Raw genomic sequence first — 19,243 nt, 5'->3', positions numbered from 1 at the left:
ACTTACTGACAGGCCGGAAGTACGGCAGTGAAATAAAACAAATTGACACTGATTATAAAGAATACATAGACGTTCTTGTGTTAGCACCTCCATCTGTCTGGGCCTGGCGCGGTAGATGGGGATCTCCAGACAGAGCGAGAGAGAGAGAGAGAGAGAGAGGCAGGGAGAGAGAGACAGAGAGAGAGAGAGAGAGAGAGAGAGAGAGAGAGAGAGAGAGAGAGAGAGAGAGAGAGAGAGAGAGAGAGAGAGAGAGAGAGAGAGAGAGAGAGAGAGAGAGAGAGAGAGAGGGAGAGGGAGAGGGAGAGAGAGAGAGAGAGAGAGCGGAAGAGACACAGACAGACAGACAGAGCGAATCGGCAGCCGTAGACTTGACACAAACACACAATGACTTCCAATCTCATCGTATATTATGGGATGGCAATCAGCCCTCAGCCCAAGCAGTGTGTGTGTGTGCCTCCCTCGCATCCCTGCCTGTGCATAATTCACGAGTGAGAAGAGCCATCCATCTGCCAGCCCCGCTCTGTAGAGTACTACTACGGAATCTAAATAAGAAATGTGTGTGTGACAAATCAAGATAGTGTCTTTAGGTGATGGAGGGAGATACAGATATATGCTGGAGCCGGGGAAAGTGATATGAACTGGAAGGAATAGAGAAGATGTCCTGTGTGAGTCCATGTATATTTGATAAAGCAAACCAGGGAGCAGGCATGAATGAATGCGATCGAATGAAAGACAGAGAGCATAGATAGAGAGTAGGCGAGAACACAACGGAAAGAACAACCTCGAATTCAGAGAGACGGCGAGAGGGGGGGAGAGAGAGAGAGACAGAGAGAGAGTTATAACGTGTGAGCAACAAGTGGCCGAGCTTTCTGTTATTTGTAAAGCTTCATTATCTGAATGAGTAAGCGTGTGTGTGTGTGTTTGTGTGTGTGTGTGTGTGTGTGTGTGTGTGTGTGTGTGTGTGTGTGTGTGTGTGTGTGTGTGTGTATGTGTGTGAGCCTGGTGCAGAGCATGTGACGAACGTCTGTTTGTGACACACCAAAGAGACAAAAGGTGACAAGAGGAAGAGAAGAGAAAGAGAGTGACAGAAAGAGAGGGTGTATTAGAAAGTAGCAAGGCTTTATTTCTGGGGTATCACAGCTCATGTAAATGTATACTTTGAGGAATCGTATTTTGCATCCCATCCATATTCTTCTTCTTGCTATTTTTCGAGGTTAGAGAGGTTTCTGTCAGCGTTCAGACTTGCTCTGCCGTTCTAACGCACCCCTTGTCCTGTCACGATATGTCCACAGGGGGGCGACCTTTTCGACGCCATCACGTCCACCAACAGATACACGGAGAGAGACGCCAGCGGCATGCTGTACAACCTGGCCAACGCCATCAAGTACCTGCACAGTCTGAACATTGTCCACAGAGACATCAAACCAGAGAACCTGTTGGTGAGCTCTCGCTCCAGCTGTCCATCTCTCGTATAGCCATTCATCATATCTATCCAGCGCTCAATGTTTCAATAACTCTGTCTAGCCATCCCTCATATATCGCTATCATCTATTTTTTTCTCTTTATATATCTGTCTATCCATCTCTCTCTCTCTCTCTCTCTCTCTCTCTCTCTCTCTCTCTCTCTCTCTCTCTCTCTCTCTCTCTCTCTCTCTCTCTCTCTCTCTCTCTCTCTCTCTCCCTCCCTCCCTCCTTCCCGTCTGCTGTCACTTTAAAGAGGAGTGGAATGACTTCACCGGCTCACGCTGGGCGAAGTAGGAGGGCATCTGAGTCATCCTTACATCTTCACCTCAAACCTCTCTCCAGTAGAAAGTCATTTTGTGAATCACTGGCATCTCCTGGTTTGTTGTGCTTCATACGTTTTAGACGTTAGGATTCTTTCTCCACAAACAAGATGTCTGTCTCCAAGAGTCTTTGCTCTCGCTGTCCTGAGATAGGGGTGGGGCAGAGCAGTTCATTATGCCATTGTACATCAACGCTCTTGTATTCATTACATCTTTGTCGGCTTAGATGTACAGTTTGAAACACACATAAACACACACACGCACGCACACACACACACACGCACACACGCCTGGCTGATGAGCCGCGGCGTTTCCGCTGTGTTTGTTTACACACATTACACACACATTACCTCCAGGATTGCATAAACACTCACACACACACATGCACACACAATCACACAAACCATCTCACACACACACACACACACACACACACACACACACACACACACACACACACACACACACACACACACACACACACACACACACACACGCACAGATGCACACACAAAATCACACAAACAATCACACACACATATAGACACAGACACACAAACTCATAGATACACTCTCAGATAACAGTAAACACTAAACACACAGTAGATTAAATTTACATTTATGAATTGTATTTATGTCTACAAGGATAACAAATATTATTCAGGAATATTCATATTTGTAGATGCAAGCAAACATAACTAACTCTAAGTGCTGCCCCTCCATGTGTAGGGTCTACCAATGACGGTGATGAGCAGAAGTGAGCTACCTGCTTGGCCTTTGTTTTGGACATACCCACACACACGCACACAGTCACACACACACGGACACATGCTATTTCTGTAACGTCGAATGGGGAAACGTACATGGCGGTCTGCGTCATGTTTATTCATGCACCATCATCAGGTCAACAGCCCTGAGCGAGCCAGCATAGGTATTCCTTACGCAATAGGCTGCTCTCATGCTCACCAGTGTGTGTGTGTGTGTGTGTGTCTGCGTTTAGGTGTATGAGCATGCAGACGGCAGTAAGAGCTTGAAGCTGGGGGACTTTGGCCTGGCCACGGTGGTGGAAGGACCCCTTTACACCGTCTGCGGGACGCCCACTTATGTAGCACCGGAAATCATCGCAGAAACAGGGTTGGTTCCCCATTCCTCAGTTCCTTTGTTAGACACCCACTTGCACACAATTAAATGTTAGCATGTAGCAGACTTTGTCTTTCACTGTACTCCTTAAGTGTCTCCAGAGAACATGAGGTCAAAGAGACGCATATTACAGCCGTAACTCTGATCAACAATATGCTGTTTCTTAAAGCATGTTTGTGTTTATTGGATCTAATGAATGCTCTTCTTTGTTGTGCAGTTATGGCCTTAAGGTGGACATCTGGGCAGCCGGAGTCATCACGTTCATTCTGCTGTGTGGGTTCCCTCCCTTTAGGGGGTGAGTCAGTCTGTTCTTCATCCCTAACTAGGCTGCATCCTCAACACACTCTATTGTTGCATTGTACCGTCGGTTCTGCCTTGCCCTGTTCGTGAGATCATTTAACTGACTGTGCAGCTGTGTGGTGCTAACTAGCGTAGCTAGGCTGGGGTGCGTGAGATTTGCAGAATACATCCTTTAACATAGAAATAGGATGTGACTTCATTGATAAAGTTATTGATATCCCTATCGACCAGCATTAACAACAGATATGTCTGGGTAATCTTAAACTACAAGCTGGTTGAAATGTTACGCAATGCAGCTTAAAGTGAATTTGTTTATACATAGAAGTAATGTCTGCTATTGTGAGACGCATACTTTGCATGAATGCAATGTATGCAATGTCTGCAATTCAATTAGGTCACGCAATAGGTAAAAACAAATTGGTTAAATCGATGTGTGATCTATGTAGTTATATAATGGCATTTGTATTTATATTTGACATTTAGAAGTATTGAAGACCAGGAGATTCTGTTTGATCAGATTCTAATGGGACAGCTGGAGTTTCCTCTTCCATACTGGGATCATGTCTCGGATACAGCCAAGGTGAGGACCCCCCCTTGATATACAGTAGGCCTATACCACCTATCGCCTTCTGCCAATGCTCCTACGCGTTATGTTTAGTGGAATCGGTATAATTCAATTCATTTCATTTTATCTCCACTGACATCAGAGCTTGTAACAGCTTTTGATTAGGGATGGATCTAGTCGATTGAATTTGTGTCCTTTGTTCTGTTTTTTATTTAATTATTCATATTTTGTTTATTTGTTGAATTGCAATTATTTAATCAATCTTTCAATTTAATATTTCACCTTTACTCAGTTGTTGGAATGCATGGAAGGAAGGTTACTCTGCACTATTGTGCATTTGGCGAGTGAAACATGTTAACGGCCAAACGGCAGCTGAAAGCCGAGTGTTTCCGCTGGGCACTGAGGAGAAGCCCTGCGTGGTTCTCTGGCGTTACTCATGGTTCTTCCTGGTTCCTCCCTGGTTGTTTCTGGTTCTTCAGGAGCTGATCCGGTCCATGCTGGAAGTGGAGTCGGAGCAGAGATACACAGCCCTACAGGTGCTGGAGCACCCTTGGGTGACGGTGAGTACCGTAGGGGACAGTGATACTCTAGGCCAGGGTGTGGCCTTGATGTTCAATATGTTTTGTATTTGGAGGAGATGAATATAATGAAATGTGTCCATCTTTGCTGAAAGCCTAGAGTCGAGTTGTAATTCCTTGCTGCAGGGATTCTGACTAGTGGTTGACAAAAATAAGCTTTGAAGAAGTTTAAGCTCATATCTTCTTGTGGATGACCACCGTCTAATCCCTCTCCATGTGCCTACTCTCCTCTCCTCTTCTTTCTCCCCCACCTCCTTTCCTTTCATCCACTCCTCTCCTCCCTCCCCTCTACTCCCTTCCCCTCTTCTCCTCCTCTCCTCCTCTCCTCGTCCTCTCCTCCTCTCCTCCTCACCTCCTCCTCTCTTCCTCCTCTCCTCTCTTCCTCCTTCTCTCCTCCTCTCCTCCTCCTCTCCTCCTCTCCTCTCTCCTCCTCCTCCTCCTCTCCTCTCTCCTCCTCCTCCTCTCCTCCTCCTCTCCTCCTCTCCTCTCTCCTCCTCCTCCTCCTCTCCTCCTCTCCTCCTCTCCTCCTCCTCTCCTCCTCTCCTACTCTCCTCCCCTCTCCCTCTCCCTTGCAGGACGAGGGCCTGTGTGAGAACGAGCACCAGCTGTCTGTAGCAGGGAAGATAAAGAAGCACTTCAACACCGGCCCTCAGGTCAGCCATACCCCAGCCGGAGTGTCCGTCCTCTCCCTGTGACCTGACAACCAGCTTATGGTTGTCAGGACCATAACATCCACCATCATTTATTCGTCACTTTTTTGATTGGGTCCTGAATATTTTTTTTATTAACATTTAAATTTGAAATTCGGAATCTCGTTCTTAGTTTCTACATTGTAGCGCTTAACTTTGCTTATTTTATCGATTGTATGTCCTCGAAGGATTCTCGCACTTTATACCTGTGTTTTGTATTTACTGTGAGTGTCTCGGCGGCTCTGGCGGCGGGGCCGGGGCCGGGGCCCCTGTAATTACAGGAGGACGCCGTAAAGAGGCTGCCTGTTCCCTGCAGGCTCCGCCGGGGCCCAGAGTGTGCTGCTATCTGTGGGTTGATGTGCTGCTGCCTTCTCTCTTTGTGTTCAGCTGGACGGCAGCTTCTCCATGCAGAGATCCGGCTCCTTGGACTTCTACCAGCACCCGGCCATGTACTGGATGAGGTAGGCCCGGTTTCCATAGCGACGGGACCTCACCGGTCACACACAATAAATAGATGAAAGGGATTGTTGATGTCTTCTGCTGGATGAACACCCCCCCCCTTCACCCCCCCCCCCTCCTTTCAGCCTGTGTGCGCTGCGCTTTGATTGGCTCTTGCGTCCGTGCGTGCTTTGATGTCCTTCATGCACTCTGATTGGCTGAGGCATCCCCATATCCTGGCTTTATGCCTTTCCTCCTTTCGTCTCCCCAGAGAAGGGCAGATGTTCCATCAGTAGCCCCGCCCCCATGTCCCTTTGTCTGTCCCTCTGTGTTGTCCTGCCTGACCTCTGTCATGTCTCCCTCTTCTGACGTTGAATGCAATAGGTTGCCGATCAGTGATTGGTCACTCAGCAACCTTTTGGCGACCAGTGAAAAGGTCCCCCATTGGTGTGCAAAATGTCTGCCAAACATTTATACATGTAGGTTGGAAGTGTTACGATTCATAAATAACGTACAAAGTTCGACCGATGTCCACCAGACTGCGGATTTCTAATCAATAGTTGTAGTTCTTGGTCGGTCAAGGGCATAAAATCCATCCGCATGCAAACGTTTGTTGAGAACCTGAATTCCCTCTACATTTACTGAACATTGGTGTAAAAACAAATCAATATACATAAATTTCATGGAAATGGTCGGTTCCTTCGTTGCCGTTCCTGCCCCATTCCCTCAAGAGGATCGAGGATGATTCACTTTATTGTTACGTTGTCATTGTCACGTTCGTCAAATTGTGAACTGCTTCCTTCCTGCCGTCATGCAGAAAGGTCAGGTTGGACTAATCAACGGGTCTTGAACCTGTGGAGTTCCTCCTGCTGTGAAGGATCCATGACTCATGATGTCATTTCCTCCTCCTCCCCCCCCCCCCTCCCCCCAAGGCCCCCGCTCTTGATCAGGAGGGGCCGGTTCTCCGACGAAGACGCCACCCGAATGTGATCCCGCCGCTGCCGCAGAACGCCACGCCGACCACCGCGACCACCGCGACCACGCCCACTCCCAGCACCCCCACGACCAGGGACGCACCGCCCAATCACAGCCCGGGGTCTCCTGCCCTCGGGCCCCCCCTCCACCCCCCTCCGACCCCGCCAGCCGGGCCGGCCCCGCCCTCTCCCCCCAGGGGTCCCTTCTGGAGCCCGGGGCCCCCTCGCCGTCCCGGCCTCTCCTCTCTTTTCTGTTTGGGGAGGGGGGAGGGGGGAGGGGGGAGGGGGGAGGAGAGACGTCGGTCCTCGTCTGCCCCTCCAGAAGGAGGGGGGTGAGGGGGGGTGAGGAGGGGTGAGGAGGGGCGGGGGACAGCGGGGGAAGAGACATTGTAGAGAGACATTACAGAGAAGCGAGGATGGCCGAACGAGGAGGTGGAGGGCTGGCAACGAAAAAGAACGTAAAGACAAGAGGGGAATGTAAAAAAAAGAAAAGAAAAAAAAACGGCATAAAAAAAAAGAGAAAAATCTAAATATATAATACAGACGATGTGTGGCGGGAGGGGGTGTGGCGACCACGGGTCTTCAGCGTTCCCCTCATCCGAGCAGACGTTCCGGAGCTCCGGGAGCGCGAGAGGGGCCCCCCCTCTCTGTGATGATCGGAGCGCGGCACTCAGACGCCTTTCCGGCGTGACGATGATGAGGATGAAGACGACGAAGATGCTCCACAAGGCAATAAGGGTACGCGCGACGGACAAAAGCGTTCATGTTTTTATTGAACCTTATTTATCTCTTTACCTTTCTCACGTAATTTTTATTAGTATGTACTGTATTTGCCTTTTTTTCATAAAAGAAGATGTTTTTTTTGTGCGTGGACTCGGCAGAGGACCTCCAGTGAAATGGAGGCGATGACAAAATACAACTGTGTAGACGTAGATCTCGTTGGTGTCTTTAGGATGTGCTGGCCTCCCCCCTCACCCCCCCCCCCCCCCCCCCCCCCCCACCCCCCAGCGCCCGATCAGCGTAAAATCAAACGGTGACAGAAGTATATATAAAAAAAAAAGTGTGCAAATGTATTTTTATTGCTCAATCGATTTGAGGATTCAACAATGTCATGCTGCACCATTACCTTGTAAACGATGCCCTCCGTCTAAGGTTTGAGTGCCCTTCATGTTTTGCACAAACCACTATTTTCATAATAATGGTTGATTTGGGTGCTCCGGGGTATTCTTATGAAGCGGTAAATGTTAACTTGAATTAACAACTTGAATCTAACAGTAATAGCAAGTGCTTGTAGCAAACTCATCAATGTTTCATTACCTTTGTGATTTTTAACCCCAACAGTGAATATGATCTTATCATATTTGCGTAAACACAATATTGTGTTTTGTGATCTTTATCCAGATTTAAATGCTGATTTTTAGCTGAAACTAGCTGATGACTGGATGCAGCTGTGATAAACTTCTCATAAACTACTTAGGTGGTTTATCATTACCATCTGAAAAACATTTCAAAAACATCCCAATGAAAAAACAAGAGGATATGAATCATGTCCATCGTACTGTGTCATCTTCATCACAAGCATGACAGACAGATGGTCGACAGTGTTCATCACACAGTGAATACAGTAGCCTACTCTTATAAGCTTTAGTGGTATTATAGTTTGTACGTTTTGTAAATAACATACCTTCAATTTTTTTAATAGTTATCAATCCATTATCGTTCAATCTTCGCCGGACTCCGCAAAGGAAAGAAAAGAACCGGTCTGCATCAACCGATACAAAGCAATGAGCTATTATTTATAGCTCTTTTCATAACATTTCATGAGGAGCCCTTACAGTTCAGAACAGATATAAAATATGTGTTCCATAATGTCCAGCTTATTACATAGGAATAATCATGCTGATGAAATTGACACGCTAAAGCACAAATGTGGATTTTTTTTTAAACTTGTGCTCACTAATGTGCTACAGCATTAGAATCCATTGCAATATTAATACATGTATCTGTTCAAATGGTCTAGCAAAAATATTCCTAATAAAAAAACTGTATAACAACGCAAAGCCACTGGTTATTATTTACAATACATTTCACATCTCTATCCTACACATAACATATAGCATGCATATTAATATGAAGAAGATAGACGCAACAAAAGATGGAGAGATCACGAAGAAAAATAAATCGAGAAAAGAGAAAAGCATTGAGGGAAACAGGGACGCGGGAAGTCAGTCCGAGGGGGGGGGGTGTCGAGAGAGTCTATATAATGACGCCATAATAAATGCTGCGCAACATCCATTGTTTACAGAGACGAGATGACGGGTGACGTCACATTCAGGGCTCCGCTCCTGATAAACACTCTACTGGTGTGTAAAAAGAGTTCTGCCAACTAGCCACTGTTATTCACAAACGTTAGCAAGTAAACAATGTGAAAATTAGAGTCAACTCGGCTGATACTGGGCTGAATTTCACACACTAACAACATGCAGACAAGCTGTTGCGGTCCGGGATTATACACAGCGTTATAACAAGGATTCAGGAGGTTATTTCTAAAGGTTTACAAAGGATAGTGACAATAAAAGAAAGCCTTCATTTTCATCCAGAGTTACGAGTTGTCTGATATGAGGAAAGTGACGGTTTCTCCGTCAAGTGAACCGTCCGTCTTTGCTCTTTTTTTTGCCAACCAGTTTACGTGCGGGATTCCAGAATCAAAACGATAATATTCAACGTGTCTATTAATATGGCAGCAATATTTTACACCAGTTTTAGAATGTTCACTACAACAGATGTTGAACACCAACATGCTTATGTAAAATCAGCATAGTACCATATTCAGCTATACGGACAGTTCTGCGTTTTGCGTCATAGCCTACGTCAGCCTACACAGACAATGTTCTAAATAAAATGAAATGATAATATCATAAATATCATGAAAAGGGTGGATGTCAATAATTTAATGAAAAATCATGTTGCATGATAAAAGCATGCAAAAAAAGAAGAAGTATTGATTGGTTCAGAAAACTGAATAAAACATAGGGGGTAACACTGTCGATATTTATCAAATAAAACATAGGGGGTGACACTGTTGTTTTTTATCGGTCGTCATGAAAAAAAACGCAACGGGTAACACTGTATTTTTTATCAAATGAAACATAAGGGGTAACACTGTCATTTTTTATTGATCGTCATGAAAAAAAACATAAGGGGTAACACTGTTGTTTTTTATTGGTCGTCATGAAAAAAAACATAAGGGGTAACACTGTTGTTTTTTATTGGTCGTCATGAAAAAAAACATATGGGGTAACACTGTTGTCTTTGTCAAATAAAATATAAGGGGAAACACTGTTGTTTTTTATCAGTCGTCATGAAAAAACCATAAGGGGTAACACTGTCGTTTTTGATTGGTCGTCATGAAAAAAAACATAAGGGAAATAATAGAAATACACACATACATTTTAATGTCATGCATATCCTCTTTATTGATGATTGATTATTGTGTAATGTCATCGCCTCAGTGGTGCAGTGGAGTGCACTCTGCCTAACCCACTGGTGACCGCGGCTCAATTTCTGTGGAAAACACAATATCTTTAATTTGAAACGTAATGCTATCATGTCTATTGTCATATATAACCACAGACATATTTAAATCACAATTCTCAGTGGGAAGTGGAGAGAGCTGTGAGCTCACCCCCTGGTGACCGGGGTTCAAGTCAGGTTGATGTCCTCTGTTGGTAGACTCTTATCTCTATTTCATGCGAATTATAAAGTCCAGTATTACCATTGTGTTGACTTTATTCAGTGTCTTGATGGTGCATTGGTAAGTTAGGAGGTTACCACTCTAACAGCTCAGGTTCGGATCCCAGCAAAAACGTCGACAGGGGTACCACTGTCGATTTTATTGGTCAACATGGAAAAAACATGAGAGGTAACTCTGTCGTTTTTTTATCAGCCGTCATGAAATGAACATAAGGGATAACACTGTCGATATTTATCAAATAAAACATAGGGGGTAACACTGTTGTTTTTCTTTGGTCGTCATGAAAAAAACCACAAGGGGTAACACTGTCGTTTTTTATTGGTCGTCATGAAAAAAACATAAGGGGTAACACTGTTGTTTTTTATTGATCATCATGAAAAAAAACATAAGGGGTAACACTGTTGTTTTTTATTGGTCGTCATGAAAAAAAACATAAGGGGTAACACTGTTGTTTTTTATTGGTCATCATGAAAAAAAACATAAGGGGTAACACTGTTGTTTTTTATTGGTCGTCATGAAAAAAAACATAAGGGGTAACACTGTTGTTTTTTTATCGTCATGAAAAACAACATAAGGGGTAACACTGTTGTTTTTTATTGGTCGTCATGAAAAAAACCAACATAAGGGGTAACACTGTTGTTTTTTTATCGTCATGAAAAACAACATAAGGGGTAACACTGTTGTTTTTTATTGGTCGTCATGAAAAAAAACATAACTGTTGTTTTTTATTGGTCGTCATGAAAAAAAACATAAGGGGTAACACTGTTGTTTTTTATTGGTCGTCATGAAAAAAAACATAAGGGGTAACACTGTTGTTTTTTATTGGTCATCATGAAAAAAAACATAACTGTTGTTTTTTATTGGTCGTCATGAAAAAAAACATAAGGGGTAACACTGTCGATATTTATCAATTAAAACATAGCGGGTAACACTGTCGTTTTTATCAAATGAAACATGAGGGGTAACACTGTTGTTTTTTATTGGTCGTCATGAAAAAAACCATAATAACTGTTGTTTTTTTATTGGTCGTCATGAAAAAAAACATAAGGGGTAAATCTGTCGTTTTTTATCGGCCATCATGAAATAAACATAAGGGGTAACACTGTCGATTTTTTTCAAATAAAACATAGGGGGCAACACCGTTGTTTTTCTTTGGTCGTCATGAAAAAAAAAACACAGAGGGCTAACACTGTCGTTTTTTATTGGTCGTTATGAAAAAAAACACAAGGGTTAACACTGTTGTTTTTTATTGATCGTCATGAAAAAAAACATAAAGGGTAACACTGTTGTCCTTGTCAAATAAAATATAAGGGGCAACACAATCAGTCATCATGGGAAAAAAAACATAAGGGGTAACACTGTTGTTTTTTATTGGTCATCGTGAAAAAAAACATAACTGTTGTTTTTTATTGGTCGTCATGAAAAAAAACATAAGGGGTAACACTGTCGATATTTATCAATTAAAACATAGCGGGTAACACTGTCGTTTTTATCAAATGAAACATGAGGGGTGACACTGTCGTTTTTCTTTGGTCGTCATGAAAAAAACCATAAGGGGTAACACTGTTGTTTTTTATTGGTCATCATGAAAAAAAACTTAAGGGGTAACACTGTTGTTTTTTATTAGTCATCATGAAAAAAACATAAGGGGTAACACTGTTGTTTTTTATTGGTCGTCATGAAAAAAAACATAAGGGGCAACACTGTTGTTTTTTATTGGTCGTCATGAAAAAAACATAAGGGGTAACACTGTCGATATTTATCAATTAAAACATAGCGGGTAACACTGTCGTTTTTATCAAATGAAACATGAGGGGTGACACTGTCGTTTTTCTTTGGTCGTCATGAAAAAAACCATAAGGGGTAACACTGTTGTTTTTTATTGGTCATCATGAAAAAAAACTTAAGGGGTAACACTGTTGTTTTTTATTGGTCGTCATGAAAAAAAACATAACTTGTTTTTTATTGGTCATCATGAAAAAAAACATAAGGGGTAACAATGTTGTTTTTTATTGGTCATCATGAAAAAAAACATAAGGGGTAACACTGTTGTTTTTTATTGGTCGTCATGAAAAAAAACATAACTTGTTTTTTATTGGTCGTCATGAAAAAAAACATAAGGGGTAACAATGTTGTTTTTTATTGGTCATCATGAAAAAAAACATAAGGGGTAACACTGTTGTTTTTTATTGGTCGTCATGAAAAAAAACATAAGGGGTAAAACTGTCGTTTTTTATCGGCCATCATGAAATAAACATAAGGGGTAACACTGTCGATATTTTTCAAATAAAACATAGGGGGTAACACTGTTGTTTTTCTTTGGTCGTCATGAAAAAAAACACAAAGGGCTAACACTGTCGTTTTTTATTGGTCGTCATGAAAAAAAACACAAGGGTTAACACTGTTGTTTTTTATTGATCGTCATGAAAAAAAACATAAAGGGTAACACTGTTGTCCTTGTCAAATAAAATATAAGGGGCAACACAATCAGTCATCATGGGAAAAAAACATAATGGGGTAGCACTGTTGTTTTTATCAAATGAAACGTAAAGGGTAACACTGTCGTTTTTTATCTGTCGTCATGAAAAACCCATAAGGGGTAACACTGTCGAAATGTATCGAATAAAACATAGGGGGTAACAGGAAACCAAAAAGAAAGTAACCTAAAGGGACCTTCTCTATAATGGCTCTGGTTCCAAGCGCACTCAATTTCACCACTTTTCTGTCCCGCCGCTAGGGGGCAGCGTGCGTAAGGAATAGCGACACGGAACTCCATACTTGCGCCGAAGAAGAACAGCCTTGTTATCATACGAGCCGTCCGGGGCTGCTGAAGGCTGCGATGCGCTGCAGACAACACCGACCCGTGTTGATAAAGAGCTGATGAAACAATGCTCGGGTCGCATCCCTAATTCATCTAATACGCTTGAGTACGCTCAGAGCGCGTCGGTCCCTGTGCTGAGCTACGGGATCCAACCACACGCTACTACGAGCGAACACGCGTCAGCCACGGATCACTAGATAACGCTGACACCGTGGACAGACTGACACAGCCTATTTACATTATAAATATCCCAAGGAGCTCAGAAAACAGCTTGATCTGGAATCCGCAAACATGAGCGAAGACGACAGCTCGGCGGCGGGCGGCATTAAAGACAAAGAGTCGACCCTGCTGCTCACCAAGGACGGACAGCGGTACTACGTGAACAAGAGCGGCGTGGTGGACAGCAGGAACGTGATCACGCCCCTGGAGTCGGACAACAACATGTTCTCGTACGAAATGGACGATGCGGACGAGGAGGCCGACATGCTGGACTCCTCGGACCCCCGTGACAGCGCCGCCAGCCCTGAGGAGCTCAACGACGAGGACGCGTCGGAGGGCGACAACGCCCCCAAGCAGTGCACCTACGAGGGCTGCACCGAGACCACCACGCAGGTAGCCAAGCAGAGGAAGCCCTGGATGTGCAAAAAGCACCGCAACAAGATGTACAAAGACAAGTACAAGAAGAAGAAGAGTGACCAGGCCCTGTCGAGTGGGAAACTTGATGTGAGTGTGTGGGTAGCGTTTCATGCCAATACACCCCTGTGATTAAAGCTATTAACATCCGTACATGACCACTATTCGGTTAGTTGAGACATGGTCCCATTGAGTCACAAACACTTTGTGTTTGTGTGTCTGTGTGCGTGTGTGTGTGTGTGTGTGTGTGTGTGTGTGTGTGTGTGTGTGTGTGTGTGTGTGTGTGCAGGAGACGGCGGAGGAGAGGCCTGTGTCCGTGAACAAGCAGCGCCTTGGCACCATAGGGGACCGGCCTGCCAGACCCTCCCTGATAGAGCAGGTGCTCAACCAAAAGAGACTGGTACGTCACCGCGACTAAATCGGGACATCAAAGCATATTATGGCTCTTCCTTGTCATGGTGTTTAGTTTGTTATTCTTTAACTATGGCAACAGTCACGTAAATAGTTTTCTGTTTCTCCGTTTACCATATAAGATAGATTCATAGATTTATGTTGGTCTTTCATCAACGGAGTGCTAGGAGAAGCACTTCTGACAGATTTTGTGTGTGTCTGTGTGTGTGTGTGTGTGTGTGTGTGTGTGCTACTAGTCGTTACTCAGGAGCCCGGAGGTCATCAGCTTCCTTCAGCAACAGCAGAGGCTCCTGATCACCCAAAGCCGCAGCCAATCACAGCCGGACTTCCCGGGTTGCTAGACAATCACAGCTGGATTGCCCGGCGTGCTAGCCAATCACAGCTGGTTGTCCATGGTTGCTAGCCATCACAGGTGGGATTTCCTTGGATTTTGGGAGTGACCACAGCAAGTGACGTTCCAGGTTTTCCCAACTGTCCTGTCATCCCTTGGATTCGGTGCTTGTCATGATATCGACTTTGACGGACTTTGGGAATTCTACAGATTACCGTTACATGTGTTAGTTTTTTTGCCAGGCAGTAAGCCAATTATTTATTTTGAGCGTTTAATATGTTTTGTGTGTGGTGCAAATATTTTCCATCCAAGAATCTGTTATTAAAAGGTGTGGTATTTAAATTGAGATCTAAGTTATTGTTTGTGTGTAATTTGGCATGCCTGTCTCCCGATTTTAGGCCAGCCCCCAGCTAATTTCTGACCAATCAGGGCCTCCCTTCGGTGATTCTGTCGGGTTGTGTGAATCCATCATGCCTGTCGTGCGTGAAAAACCTGGAAGCTGACATCGAAAACTGACTGAAGCTGAATTGCATTACCTGAAAGTAGCAAAGTGCTGAAATACATTGTGTCAAAGCTGGAAGCTAAACTGTAAGACTGTCAAAACTGGAAGATAGTAGTAGTAATGTTACTAGCTGTAGTAGTAACGGTAGTAGGAGTTACACTATAGTTCTTTGCTTACAATAAAGTTAGCGATTATGATTGTTCATTGAACAGAAGTCCTTGCCAGAGCCATGTCCTTTCTGAGCTACCATAGGAAAATGGCTCCATGGAAGAGGTCTCATTATAAGGTAACAATATTCTTAGTTTGTTGGGATTATACACTGATCAAAACGCACAAATATCATGTTTCCATTTTTGCTGAGGCCACGTCCCTCTGCCGGAAGACGCTCTATTCTATGAGCCGATAATGTGTGTAGATACGTATTTATATTAGGGCCCGACCGATATTGATTTTTGAGTGCCGATGCTGATGCCGATTATTTTCAGAGAAAAATTACGATTACGATTTAATCGGCTGATTAAAAAAATAAAAAAATAAAAATAAAGCATATAAAACATAGTTTTTGATACCTTAAATATACTTTAAACACTTTTGACGAATATGTGAATTGAATGCAGAACCTTTGAGTGTTTTAGAATACATTTACAGTCAAAAATGAGTAATGTAAAATGTAAAATAAATAACTAACTCCCAATGTGCTGCGCTCGTGAGCAGTGACTAACACGTGCGTGCTGAGAAGTGGTCTCACCGTTAGAGTCTACAGTATAACAAATTAACATGGCCTGGGACCTAAACAAAAACAGGCAAAACATGCTCAAACAACGCGTCTTGTGTACATTGGTGAGGTGAGCGCGCAGCTGCCTGAGCGAGCGTGCTTTCATGTTGTACGGTAAAATTCAATCTCCTTTTTTTTACTCCAGCTAAAGTTGTTAGTTAGCAAGGCGAGTAGGAGCGCAATCTGCAGGATACTAAGCGCAATAACATAAAAAAAATAATAAATAAATAAATAATCGGTTGTAATCGGCGTCTTTTTGGCCGATGCCGATTATTTTCAAAAAGGCTATAATCGGCCGATTAATCGGTCGGGCCCTAATTTATATACTGTATATCTCTGCCTATCTTTGAAAATAGGATCAAGACAAGACAAGTAAAAAGCAATCGGTTCATGTATTTTATACATATTCAAATAGTATATCATACACAAGTTCACATACAAACAGTTGAACAGACCTCGTACCAACATGTTATCCCATTTCTTTGTCTCGGAGTGCATTCAGTACAAACGAGAGCAAACGAGAAGAAGCACACACACTGTAACATACTGCTGTTGAAATGAAAGAACAGTCCTACTGTGAAATGAGAGAAGCGGCCCATTCAGAATGGAATAGTAGTACTAAGATACACGTCACAATTGCATATCAAACCTTGTCTCTTTTACCAACACTTTCATACGTCTGACCTGAAGCACCAATGTTCACTATTCACCTTTAACTAGGGAGCTCAGGTGTTCACCAAATCACATCGGTGTGCATCATGGGATATTTCAAATGCCCTACAATCGACACCAAATTTGATATTGGTACTGGGACACTGGTTAACCAAAAACCATGAAGCCATTTCAGACACATCTTACGTGTGTGTTTACCTGTGTGTATGAGTGTGTTGGTGTGTTATGACACGGAAGATATGGGGTTATGAGGGGAGCCCATCTGAGTCAGGACCTTATCAAGCCATTGCAGGGGGCCGTGCAGGTGCACTTCAATCCAGCAGGGGGTGCTAGTGACGTCCTGGCGGTGGTATTCCGCACCCCAGCCCTGAAACAAAACAGATTAAATATATAATATAACGATGACGGTTTAAGGATAAGCAGTTAAAGGCGGATTTGACCACATGTGTCTGGTGAATTTGTGTGTTGTGCATGAGTGCATCAGGTTCTATGTAGGTCCTATGTGCAGGTGTGGTCTGTTTTGGCAGGCTCCCATCCTTGGACCAGAATCCAGGGCAGTGATAAAAGTGTATTACGTTACTGCAAGAGGCTCATTGAGGAAATTGAATCAGAAAGCTACAGGATTAACTTGTAATTAGCCCTGTATGATATCGAGGATGTTGGCGGACCGATAGTAGATACGGAGCATCAGCGCAGTAATAGACTTGGTAGCAGGACGTTGTGTTTCCCTAGTTGAGCAAGGGATTCAGTTTCCCCATTGTTCTCAGGAACATTATTAACCGGCTCCTATTGCACAGATTAGAAGTTTACATTTACAATCTACAAAAGTTGGCGATTAAAAAATGTCTCCTTTTTCTCAAGTTCTCGCTTTTTTCACTTGGCTGCTATTCATTCACATTATCCTCAAGTTATGGGTCAATTTGTGTTGTGGAATATCATAACCATCACTTGTGATTTGGATTAGCTGTTTCTCTGGAGGCCTAGCTCATGGGCCGTTGGTAGTAGAAATATTACGGCTGTATGAGGCTTTCACAAAACGTATACGTATATTTATTAGAGCTGTCAAGCGATTAAAATATTTAATCGTGATTAATCGCATTAATGTCATAGTTAACTCTAATTAATCGCGATTAATCGCAAATTCTTTTTCTATGCTAAATATCCCTTGATTTTTTTGTCCCATAATTCTTCTCATTTTAATTCTCTTATCAACATGGTGAAGTGCATCGGCTTGCCTTGTGCAAATGATTTTTTATTGATAACAACATTGGCATATACACTGATCAAAACAGGACGATACAAAAAAAGAGCCTATAGTGCAATTAAACGACTGCTTTGAACAAATGTCATTTGAACATAGCAGTCAGGCTACTGCTTCTTTGTTTTGAGCCAAAGAAAAAAAAAAAAAAAAAATTTTTTTTTTTTTTTTTTATAAAGTAATTGCGTTAATCGCGCGATAAATTTTTTAACGCCTTTAATTTTGGTTTGCGTTAACGCCGTTAATAACGCGTTTAACTGACAGCTCTAATATTTATATAGATATAAATATATAATTTGTATATATATATAAAATAATATATATAAAATAATGTGTACATAAATATATTATCTATAAATATTTACATATATATAAATGTTTTTACGTAGCTCTTGAGGAAACAATAACGCGTAAATCCCATTACACTATCGCTGTAAAGTAATTGGTTTAAGGTAGAGAATGTGGCTGTGAGGCTGGGCAGCGTTCTGCGGCGTTACCTTGACGAAGCTCATGCGTATGGTGCACATCTTGGTGAGCTCGTACACCACCTCGAAGCCGTGGTTGACGGACTGCGAGAGCAGCTGGGCGAACAGCTGGTTGTTGAAGATCTTCAGGCTGCAGCCGCTGGGGATCTTGCACACCGTGGTGGCGTGGAAGCCGTGCTGGAAGTTGCAGTTGCGGCTCTGGACGAAGATGCTGCTGTCACTCAGGCACTCTGCGTACACCTCCCCGCCGACGTAGTACAGGTGCAAACCTGCCCGGCAACCAGGGAGTAGAAAGCGTGAGAGGGGAAGGATGACAGGAGGGCGACGCTGAATCGGGTTATTACAAAGTTAAAGATGAATGAAGTTATTATAAAGTTAGAGTTGAATGGATTTATTATAAAGTTGAAGCTGAATGGAGATGTTACAAAGTTAAAGTTGAATGAAGTTACTATGAAGTTAAAGTTAAATGGATTTATTATAAAGTTGAAGCTGAATGGAGTTGTTACAAAGTTAAAGTTGAATGAAGTTAATATAAAGTCCAAGCTGAATGAAGTTATTATAAAGTGAAAGTTGAATGGATTTTTTATAAAGTTGAAGCTGAATGGAGTTGTTAACAAGTTAAAGTTGAATGAAGTTACTATAAAATTAAAGTTGAATGGATTTATTATAAAGTTGAAGCTGAATGGAGTTATTACAATGTTAAAGTTGAATGGGGTTATTATAAAGTTAAAGTTTAATGGATTTATTATAAATATAATTATTGCTCAGGGAATTATTACAAAGTTGATTGGAATTAAAACAAGAAAGATAGTTTTTTCAGCTGTGTTTGAGGATTGATAAGGGCACAGAGCAGTACAATTATTCCAAATAAAGTAACCCGTTCTCTGCTTTTTTGGAATACAGTAGTTAGTCTGTGGTTTAAGTTCTCTGTCCTTCCCGACAGAGTCTGTGGTGGATTTTCAAAGTAATTTGGCGTCTTAAAATCTCATCTGATTGTGGGACTTCGAAGCCCCTTAGGGCTGCAACTGTGATAAAGGGATTAACTAAATAAACCAGACCTTGAAAAGATAAAAATAAGACCCACAAAAGATCATTTGTGAGACAGTAAATTCAAAACGGTAAAGTCTTGACTGT

At 42.8% G+C, this 19,243-nt stretch overlaps 3 protein-coding genes across 4 annotated transcripts in view; 2 read left to right on the top strand and 1 right to left on the bottom strand.

Moving 5' to 3' along the window:
• The window catches only part of dclk1a (doublecortin-like kinase 1a), a gene marked incomplete at its 5' end in the record, with an annotated part of 43,125 nt that extends 36,524 nt beyond the window's left edge, over positions 1-6,601 (top strand). Inside the window, 8 exon segments of one of the 2 annotated variants that reach the window (XM_030361989.1) lie at positions 1,293-1,439; positions 2,784-2,917; positions 3,141-3,218; positions 3,710-3,803; positions 4,268-4,348; positions 4,942-5,019; positions 5,443-5,516; positions 6,426-6,601. In XM_030361989.1, the coding sequence (XP_030217849.1) occupies positions 1,293-1,439; positions 2,784-2,917; positions 3,141-3,218; positions 3,710-3,803; positions 4,268-4,348; positions 4,942-5,019; positions 5,443-5,516; positions 6,426-6,483 (744 nt within the window). 2 annotated transcript variants of the gene reach the window in all.
• A 6,397-nt stretch (positions 6,602-12,998) lies between these two features.
• Positions 12,999-15,133, top strand: rfxap (regulatory factor X-associated protein). Its single transcript, XM_030362306.1, has 3 exons — positions 12,999-13,765; positions 13,965-14,075; positions 14,323-15,133. Exons 1-3 carry the CDS (start codon positions 13,334-13,336, stop codon positions 14,425-14,427), a joined length of 648 nt encoding a protein of 215 aa, XP_030218166.1. The 5' UTR covers positions 12,999-13,333; the 3' UTR covers positions 14,428-15,133.
• Positions 15,134-16,067: 934 nt separating this feature from the next.
• smad9 (SMAD family member 9) lies at positions 16,068-18,166 on the bottom strand (the record flags this gene model as incomplete). The annotated part of the gene is given in 2 exon segments (XM_030362374.1): positions 16,068-16,733; positions 18,122-18,166. Coding segments are annotated over 2 exon segments (189 nt in total), but the record flags the coding sequence as incomplete, so codon positions are not given.
• Positions 18,167-19,243: the final 1,077 nt, after the last annotated feature.

The sequence above is a fragment of the Gadus morhua genome, chromosome 7, assembly GCF_902167405.1.
Source record: "Gadus morhua chromosome 7, gadMor3.0, whole genome shotgun sequence".
In the NCBI taxonomy this organism is placed as follows: domain Eukaryota; kingdom Metazoa; phylum Chordata; class Actinopteri; order Gadiformes; family Gadidae; genus Gadus; species Gadus morhua.
Note: the sequence above shows the minus strand (reverse complement) of the source record. Positions and strands in the feature narration are given on the sequence as shown.

What these genes read in the sequence shown, in the direction of transcription:
- rfxap (XM_030362306.1), top strand. Translation starts at nt 13,334, where the DNA reads ATGAGCGAAGACGACAGCTCGGCGGCGGGCGGCATTAAAGACAAAGAG. An exon ending in TGTCGAGTGGGAAACTTGAT is followed by an intron (nt 13,766 to 13,964) that starts GTGAGTGTGTGG and finishes GTGTGTGTGCAG; the next exon opens with GAGACGGCGGAGGAGAGGCC. An exon ending in TGCTCAACCAAAAGAGACTG is followed by an intron (nt 14,076 to 14,322) that starts GTACGTCACCGC and finishes GTGTGCTACTAG; the next exon opens with TCGTTACTCAGGAGCCCGGA.